Source organism: Cynara cardunculus (genome assembly GCF_001531365.2).
Source record: "Cynara cardunculus var. scolymus isolate 2C chromosome LG 15, CcrdV1, whole genome shotgun sequence".
Lineage (NCBI taxonomy): Eukaryota > Viridiplantae > Streptophyta > Magnoliopsida > Asterales > Asteraceae > Cynara > Cynara cardunculus.
This window is the reverse complement of record NC_037542.1, coordinates 10,710,961-10,721,465: the sequence shown is the minus strand read 5'-3', so window position 1 is coordinate 10,721,465 and position 10,505 is coordinate 10,710,961. Positions and strand designations below refer to the sequence as shown.

The 10,505-nt window shown below is 30.0% G+C and overlaps 1 protein-coding gene across 1 annotated transcript; it reads left to right on the top strand.

The window, feature by feature from the left end:
• Positions 1-8,609: 8,609 nt before the first annotated feature.
• LOC112528200 (zinc finger protein CONSTANS-like) lies at positions 8,610-9,909 on the top strand. Its single transcript, XM_025139167.1, has 2 exons — positions 8,610-9,165; positions 9,483-9,909. Exons 1-2 carry the CDS (start codon positions 8,677-8,679, stop codon positions 9,732-9,734), a joined length of 741 nt encoding a protein of 246 aa, XP_024994935.1. The 5' UTR covers positions 8,610-8,676; the 3' UTR covers positions 9,735-9,909.
• Positions 9,910-10,505: the final 596 nt, after the last annotated feature.

Below are 10,505 nucleotides of genomic sequence, written 5' to 3'. Positions count from 1 at the left end.
AAGACGAAAATGTCTTACATTTTAACAGACAATTTTAACGAAGTTAATAAATAGAGATCACTTTCTTTTTGATAGGGAAAAGGGAGACCCCTTCAAATCAAAATCAAGATAAAACACTAAGATCACTTTCAAAATAAAAGGAAAACCACAAAATTATCCTCTAAGCTTATAAAAACTCACACAAAATTAGAGTTTGCTCTTAAAATAAATAATAAATAATAAATATGAATTAGGAAGAAATATTTAAAAAGCAAGCGTACCATTTTCAACCACAACAGCCCGCCACGTTGGCTTTGGGCACGTGGGTTGCGGAATTCGTGGCTGCTGCCTACCCACGCCCCACCCCCTCATCACCATGATTCCTTCTCCTACCCCAAAAAATACGTATTTTTACTTTTTCTTTTTCTTTTTCTTTTTTATATCCAAAAATCAAACGCCTTTATTTTGTAGCTCATGTTTATTTTATGGATAAATTACATTAAAATTCAATTGAGATTTTCTTTCATTCTTATTTAGTATGATAAAATATAAAATTTTATATTTAATCACCCATTTACTGAATATATTTTTTACGATGATATATTAATCTACATTATAAAATGTTTTTATTGGTAGATTTTCGGTCAATCCATTTTATTTAACCATAAGGATGGTGTCTGATTAGTTTGAGCTTGACTCCAAAAATCAAAAGTATCAGGAGGTCACAGGTTCAAATCCAATGAGGAATAAAAATCCCCTTATGACCACGGAGGTTCAAATGCGGTAACTCCGTACTATCTGCAAAGCAAGTGGTCACCCTGGGATTAGTCGGCTCGCATAGCGGGTTTGATATCCAAGTTAATAAAAAAACTATGAGTTTTTTTATTTATTAACATACTATTAATTAATAGTAATAAACCCGTATTTTTTCTTCTAATTGATGAAAGCACTCAGTTGAACAAATGTGACTCTTTAATTGATGTGTTCCTCAATGTTGGTGTCCAACCTCGAAACGTATTGAATTTCTGATGTTTTTGGTTGGTTTTCACATCAATGTAAAAGTTGTTTGGTTGAGTTTTCGTATAAATTTATGGTTCGAGTTGCTTTTAATGGGGTCCTCAAGTAGTTCCATAATGGCTCCTACAACTTAAGACGTGTCCCTCTTGCATTTCTATTACTACTCCTTTTTTCCTATGATTTCCGATCCAGGTACCATTTTGTATGCACCTTGTTATAATTTTGTTTAATGCAATTTTAAATAATTTTTTTGTTGATTTTATCGTTACTATTGGGAGTACAAGTGGCAAACAATTAAAGTACGAGCTAAAAGAATGATGTGTCACATCAATGGAACTTGTGGACTAAAGGGAGGGGGTTTCAATGATCTCAAAAGAGACGTGCAATGGGAGAAATTGGAAAGGGATTTCATGGAGTTCTAGTTGGAGCGGGATTGTAAGTCGTGTATTTGGATTTTATCAAGGCACTCAGTTATCACTATTAGTCTCGTCATACTCTCCAAAATAAGAATCAAAACCCAACTAGTTGTAAAAAATTGAGCAATTTTAGCGTACCATTTAAACAATAACATTGCACAGAAGGTGCAATGAGTTTCTAGGGATGAATCGTCACTTTGAAGGTAGATTTCTCGTATTAACAAGTTTGGTATATACCATAGCACGTTGTAGAACTATTTGGTGGTGATTTTACATCGAATGCGAAGCCCTAATGTCGTTTAAATGTTGAAAATTAGAGAAATAAACATATTTGCATGATCGGTGTTTAAAGCTTGAGGTTTCAAATCAATGCCTAGATGTAGATATAAATGCATCTCGTGTTATAAACATTCTTATGCAAAAGGGTTGATAAAAAAAAGGATGCAAAATACAGTATTTGTTACATGTTTCCGATACAAGCTACATATATATAACTTTGAAATATGAGATATGCATGGTATATGTTCAAACCGCTATAATTCAATATAGCAGGTTGCATTAGACAGTTGTTTCGGTTTGATATTTGTAAAATGTTTTTGGTATATGTATGTATTAGGTTCTTTAACGTTCACAAACATATATACATGTTACCTTGTAGAAAGTGGGGATTGAATATCAATCTTTCCAAAGGTAAAAGCAATTTTTTATTCATGAACTTTTCTATAAGATAATGAAATCTCGTACATAAGATAAACTATTGATTAACAGGTGATTAAAACTTGAACAATGATTATGTTCGTTGGCTTTTGTTTCAAGGTCATCGTAGGGGCCGTTTGGTAATTGTTGAATGGTTTAGTGTAGAATAATTAAGTGGTCAGAATATTTAAGAGACTTTCATGATATAGTGCAAAATAAAATATAATTTTTTGGTAATTGTGTGCAATGAAATTAGGGCTCTTAATGGTTAGGGAGATCCAGAATACAAAATCATTCAGAGGGTTTTAGAACCATTAAAAGACAGACTTTTTTTTGCCAAACAAGATTCATCTCTTAACGATCCAGAGGTTGCCTCTTAATGGAACTATTAAGAGGTAAACAAACAACCCCTTTAGATATATAATAGTCCTTAAGTGAGACTGTGAGAGGTCATTTTTTGAAAAAAAAAATATTTAAATAAAAAAGAGAATGTATGCTAGTTAACTTGAATAAACTTTAAAAAAAATGCAATGTAATTGATAACTATAATAATATACTCTTTTCGTCCCAAAATATATATATCTATACTATCTTATAAAGCAAATTTAACAAAAGTTTTAAAGTCTTAAAATACTAAAAGACCAAGATACCCTTTATATCACTTTTTCAGCCCCTCATCTCCTCACATACACTCACCCTCTCACAACCCGATTTTTTTTAATTATAATTTTAATTTACACTTTATACCCTTATAATTAGTTAATTAATTTACTTTGCGTCATTTACTTTTAAATGTTTCATTTTAAACATTTATCAAATTAATATACATAATTGTATATCAATTAAAACATGTTTAAAAAATACATTTTTATTTTAACAAGTTACACCATTATAATCATCTCGTTAATATCTTCGAAATGAGTCCAATATTGAATAGTTTTTGACTTAATTATATTATTATATATTATATATATTGTGAAAAAATATTTTTAATATTTACGATTTATACTTTTATAGTTATTTATTTATATATATACTATATATTTTGGGGTTAGGCTGTCTAAATTGCACTGTATAATATATTCTGAATTAATATGTTCTTTGGTTTTTTTGAAATATATATATACATGTATTAATTCAACCTTAAACTGAGTTTCTGGACAAGAAAGAGGGTAAGCATTTGATATTTCATTCTAAAACCCATCTTTTTTGGTCTTTTCATGGCTTATGATCTGTCAAATTTGTAGTTTTCTTTATTGGTTTTGAATGTTTATCTTAAAACTCAAGTTTCTTGGTTCTTTGCTCTTGGTGTAAATTGAACACATTTGTGGAGTCGTTTAAATATGTTGAATTTTAAATATATTATATTTTAAACTGTCATACAATTTTTTTCAATGATAGTCTGTAATTGGAACTATAACTCTTATTTATTCAAATTGTATTAATATGTAAAGACTAAGTGTAACATATATCATCGTTAAATCTTATCTTATAAAACCAGTTGAACTTCAAAATCGTTAAAATTCATGGCYCCCGCCGTATTGTGCGGGTACACAACTAGTATATATATATACACATATATATATATATATATATAATTAATAAAATAACAATGTTATATTTAATTGTAGATAGAGAAATTTCCCCAGTCTCATAATTAAAGAGCATAATAAAAAAACAAAGAGAAATGTCCAAAAAAAAATCAGTGTACTTTAATGTTTGAAGTGATTAACTCTTTGGACAACTTTTTGAAACAAATAAGTCGTTGGGCATTTCAAAACTTGTTAAATAAATATTTGTTAGTTAAAAATGTGACATGCAACCTCCACATCAGGCAAAACTACAAACTAAAAAACATCTATACCGAACAAATTGTTACCGCTCTCCTTACAAGCAATTTTGATCAATTTTTTCCATAAACCTAATGAAGAACAAATCAAATGAAATGGAAGTTAGGATTTCCAAGTATCAAGTATTTGATTGTCAAAAAAGATTGATTACAGAACTTTATGAATACAAGTTGAATTAAGGTTGCAGTTACAAAATCACTAAACCGTGAGTAAGGCTTCTTGTAGGCTGTTATGATTTAATATCAAGCATCCAACAAGAAAAAAATTTAATTGATCCATCAACAATTTTAAATGGCAAAATTACTAAATCCTAAAAAAAGATAATACGGGGAAAGGGGCATTTTTCAAAAATTCAACGTCAAAAAAGATGGATTACTTAACGGAGCAGTAGAGCAGTATCAATGGAGATATAGAGGGCGAGGGTTTCTAGACCGAGGGGCTACTGGGTGAGGGTGTCCCTATATTCACTGTCGAGCATCATTTTACCATCCATAACTCGATTCCCTCATAAATTCTTTGTGGGGTTTGATCGACTCGAAGGGTTCTTCATAAACCTAGAAGAAAACCAATAAAAAGGGGGACGACAAACCAGGGTTCTTATCATTGTCAACCGGAGAAGATGAACAAGTAGTCCACTGGAGAAGATGGATTGGAGCAACAATAGAAATATCATATTGATCTAAGAGGAAGTCGTCTTTCAAAGAAATCGGGTTTCATGAAGTCTAATTCAAAAGACACAAAACTATAGTTTTTATGGGATTTTTTAATTTGTACTTTTACATGTTATGTAGGTTGTAGTTTATATTTGTAACTAGCAAGGATTTATTTAAAATATTTTAAAAAATCTAAAGATTTATTTAACATGTTTTAAAATGTTCAATGATTTACTTATTCCAAAAAATTGTTTAAGGACTTAATCACTCGAAAAGTTAAAGTTTATCGAGTTTTTAGACTTTTCGTACAAATAAACATATATTTCTAAAAGTTAACATGTATTTTAAATAATACATATATTTATTTTGAGATGAAATGAGTATATTTTTTGTCTAATGATTTTTTAAATTTAGATCATAGTCAAATGTGTGTGTGTGTATATATATATATATATATGTATATATGTATATATAATTTTTATGTGTTAGTTAAATAAATAAAAATGAAATTATTGGAATTAAGAAAAAAATATCCATAAAAAATCCACGTCAGATGATTAGAATCTTTAGAAGGCTATCCCATCTCCATATCAAAAGAGACGCTCTCCCGGAAATATCTTGATTTGGGTCCCACACTCCTTACCTTAGACCACACAAAAATATTGTTGCTTTACAAACCCCTCTTGTCTCTCCTACCGTCCGACACGTGTCATTTCCCCTCTTCCATTACTGACCACATGTTTCCGGCGGTGGAAATTTTCTCCATTTCATTATTTTCTCACTCTCAAATGACCATCTTACCCTCTTCCTTGAACCAATAAACTATCCACTACTTTATTACCAAATACAACGGCCGAAAGCATTTTTATTATACAACACAATAATAATCAAATGGAAAATCAAAAATTAAAATAAATTTTAAAAACTTATATAATATATATATATATATATATATATAATATTTTAGCTTCCAAAAATTATAATATCAATATTACTATTAAAATCATTTTTTTCAAACAAATCAATTTTAAGAATTTTTTAAATTTAAATAATTTTACTATGTTGTCTTGTCTTACTTACTTTCTCTGTATTGAAAAAAAGTTTGAAAAAAAGAAAATTAACCCCAAATCACATTTCTTTCGTGAAAAAAAATCAACCAAACGAGTGAATGAAATTTGATCAATGGAATTTAATATTTTAATTTCATCAGATTCCTCCAGAATTTGCGAACCAAACATTACCTTATACATTTATAGAATGTAAAATCAATTGAGAATGAGCTTTTAAAAACATCAAAAATTATTAAAAAAAAATATGTTATATTAGTAACAATAAACACGTATTCTGTATTATCTATCAGTTGTATTCGTACATATGTTTAAGTTATAAATTTAAGTTTTAAGAGATTATGTTGATAAATGGTAGATAATATTTAATAAAAGAATTAAGTGTTTTTACCAAATAAAACGACATAGGTATGTTTCATTAAAAGTTAAATATTCTTTATAACGATCATAGATCGTCTTTGACATATTTTTTATAATGATTATATATTTATTTATAACAAAACGACAATAGATACAAATAAATATATGATACTAATCATAGCTTTACATTATAATTTACGATCGTACGCCCTTATGTCTCAGCTAATTATTGGCTAGATACCTTAAAAAATGATACATTTTTTTTTTTTTGTAAAAGCGGTTGCTTCATTTTAAACGTGATCCCAAAGGAAATGTATCTCTTCTCATGCAACTGATATTTAACAGGATAAGACATCGGTTTTCTTTTGTTGTTTTTATATCCCGAGTTAGGTTATCCTTAAAAAACACGTCAATTTTACAGTCGAAATTGATGATGTTTTCATTTCCAAACACTTTTAGCAACAAAATATACACTATTCCTCCTCCTATAAAAGGATCTCACAATACACATACAACTAAATATTTGTTCTTTTATTGAGTCATATATGTATTAAGACGTTTGTCTGGTTTAATATGAATTGTTGTTATGTGATAAAGAAATTGTCTAAGACATATTTTAATTTATTTTTTCAATAAATAATTTTCATTAGAATAATATCAAAATAAGTTCCAAAAACTATGAAAACTCAAAATTAATAAATCTAGAAAGAAAAAAATATAAAAGTTATGAAATTGCATAACCGAACAATGGAGTTGATAATACAGCAAACTAGTGTTGCATTAGGAGTTTCAACTACACAGACACGTGAACAATTTAGACAAACCAACAAAATGATATGTGGAATCAATACATCCAAAACACAGTAACATAATTGAACAAACCCAAAGCCCACCAAATTCAAAGTGAAGACCATGCGTTGATTCTTTAGATGTTGTGGTAGATAACAGTGATGATCAAGTAAGCAGTTCTAATAGAAAGGTAATAAAAAAACATAAAAACTGGGACAAAAAAAAAAGATGAGAACATATAAAGAATCTGCGTTAGTTGATTTTTGTGTTAATTTAAGAAATTAAGGGTTAGTTTTAAAATCAAACATGCTTAATAGACAAAATCATCATAATACTCTTTCATGATGATTAGTCATGAGTTTATGGGTTCCATTCTTCTAAACAATAATAGATGTTTTTATATATCATATTTAAAATAATTTTTTTTATTTAAGAGAGTTTTTCATAGATAGAATGAATGCGTTTTTAAATTGAAAGAATCAGGTTTGAAAAAAATGGTTTTCTGCATAAAACTCTATCTTAAAAGTTACTAAAAAACCATTATCAAACAATTGTGTATAGCTGACTGAATAAATTGTTAAGGCTTATTTGTTAGCAGCTTAATGAGTTAATGAGACTCACAATATATTCGGTGAATTATACATTATTGTTTTGTAGTGACTTAATGATGTAAAAAATGACTTGTCTAGTAAATTTTTAGGAGAAACTTTATAAAAAAAAGTCGAGTTTTCCTAATGATACCCCTCATAATAAAAAAAAAATACGTTTCTTTCATCCATAAAAAACTCTTCCAAACAAAAATCTTCTCAATATATACAAAAAGATTAATCCATACAAATTATTTTATCCATACATAACTTAATAGAAAACCAGTCAAATAACCTTTTTATCTTATTAAGCTTGTGAAAGCTACTAACATATTAAAAAATAATACACGATTGTAATAAAATCAATCAAAAGTCTAAAATGTCATGTACAAATGGATTAACATAATATTTAAATCATATAAAATGATATCTAAGAATAACTTAAATAACCATATATTTAAGTTTAATACAAAAGAGTTACACGTAACTTTAAAATGGTATTTAAAAGATTTAGGGTATGTGTCATCGTCTAACAACTAAATAATCATTTTTTAGAACGTGTTTTACCTTAATATCTACCAGACAGTAATAATATTTTTATTTTTAAATGAAAATTTCAAATCCATAATCTTAATTCATTTTTCATTCTTTTATTATCTGACCTTTTTGATTTCATATTGTGTGTAATTGTCAAAGAGTAAAAAATCTTATGCTGATTATCAATTTTATAAAGTATTATATTGAATTAGTATGATACACGGTTTAGTTACTTTGTATTAATTGACTTTTATAACGTTAGATGTAAAATTTTAAAAATTATACATGTCTGTATTAAGTTGTAAAATTCAATATTAAATAAATATTATGATATAGTAAAAGATATAAATATCAAAATACTCATGTGGTAGAATTTTAAGAAATTTGATTAAAGAATTTAGCACAATTTATTTTAAGATAATTTTTTAAATAAGGTTAATTTTGATATAATAAATATTTATATTCGATATTTTCTGTAAAAGAAGTTGTGAATGAAAAGAAGATAGGGGTATTTTGGTTATTTTAAGTCGAAGGTAGGGTAGTTTCAACAATTAAAAGCAAGTTGCCCTTTTTTGCTGTTTGTTTAACATCCCTTCGTCTAGCCTTTTTCTCTCCTTATTTCGTTTCCAGGACCTTTGAGTGTTCTTTCTTTGGAGAGAGAGAGAGAGAGAGAGAGAGTTTCTAGAGAGAGAAAGTTAAGATCTGTGTTTGTTGAGTTGAGGAAGATGAAATCGTGCGAGCTTTGCAAATCTTTGGCTAGGATCTATTGTGAATCTGACCAAGCTAGCTTATGCTGGAGCTGCGACAGTAAGGTCCATTCGGCGAACTTCCTTGTAGCAAGGCATTCCAGGAGCCTTCTTTGTCGTGTGTGCCAGTCTCCGACGCCGTGGACTGCCTCTGGCGAGAAACTTGGGCCGTCGACTGTGTCGGTCTGTGACAAGTGTGTTGTTGACGGTACTTCTGAAGAAGACGATGATGACAGAGAAGAGAGCCAGGGAGGAAATGATGATGATGATGAGTACGACGGAGATGAGGACAGTGAAAATGAGATTGACTTGGAGGATGAGGAGGATGGAGATGATAATCAGGTGGTACCGTTGTGTTGTACTCCGCCTCCGGCAGCGAGTTCCTCCAGCAGCGAAGAGTTTTCTAATAGCAATAGAGGTGTTTTGGTGAAGCGAAAGCGTGAAAATGTAGCAGATCTTTCCTCTGAGGTATTAGAATTTCTTTTCTTCCCTAATTATCCTTTGCAGAATTTTGGTTCAATTCAATTATATATTTTTGTGAGTGAATCATTACAATTTCTGTGCGATAATTTTTCATGAACCGATGGTTATTAATTTTTAAACAGAGCACTTTAGTTCTCTAAATGATCGATGATTGTGATTTTGTGCTAGTTTTCACAAATGGTGATATTATCGACATAAATTTCTATTTTAATTCCCAATCTCTTTCCTCTTCGCTGATTTCTAGAGATCGCGGCAGATTTAATGCTAATCAACTGTGCTAATTTGTTGCCTTGTGGAATCAGGATGATGTTGATTGCTCATCGGTGCAGAAACGCCATCATGATGCGTCGGTGGCGGAGGCTACAGACGAAATCGGAGATAACGGAGCTGCATTACATCACTCATTACCTTCGAGTTCGGAGGCGATCGGCGAGAAACTCAATATCATCCGTCACCGGGACAAGATCCACGGCGAGAACAAGTCTGAAGCGGTTGTTGGCGTAAGTAAAGCAATGAGAGCCGTCGGATTGGACCTAAACTCATCGGATTCGTAGTAGTTGTAGGTAGAAACTACCCTGTCCTAATTAACTTGATCCTGTTGGCTAACAATACCAGAAATTAGTATCGATCAGATGGACATAACATAACCATGGTTTTATTTGGGTTATCAGTAGTGATTGATTGAACAGATTTCTTAATTATGAATTGTATTTTTTTATTTTTTATTTGGAATTTGGTAATGAGGTTTGGTTTGTCTCATGTTGAATCTTTTGTGCTCAGGCTTTGACTTTTTTTGGAATTCTCCTTCATCCTCTTGACGTGTTTGATCAGCTGTGAATGTGATATATTTTATCTAGACGTGTTTTCAGCGTTTGTATGTGAGAAATGTCTTGGCTTCTTTTAATGTTAAAATATTTGTCGCTTACTTTATTATATAACAATTAGGATCAATCGTGTGTTTGTCACACATATAAAGGTTAAATTTGAATTTCCTTCCTAATCAACTACTTGGAAAAAAATAATTTTGTGTGATGTTTGTAAACAAATACCACCATCAAAAAAATGAAATTGAAGAAAGAGGGGTGATGGAGGTATGTTAGGACGATACAAGACATGTACGAGGGAATAAAAACTTGTGTTAGGAAATTAATTGGTGAAACAAAGTATTTCTTGGTGAAGATAGGTTTACACCATCGGTCGGAGCTAAGCATGCAACTTTTTTTTGTTGTGATTTTGGATGAGATATCACGAGAGATCTATGGGAGTGACACATGGTATTTGTTAGTTGTAGAATCAAAAGTAGAGGTCAACCAGGTGTTGGAATA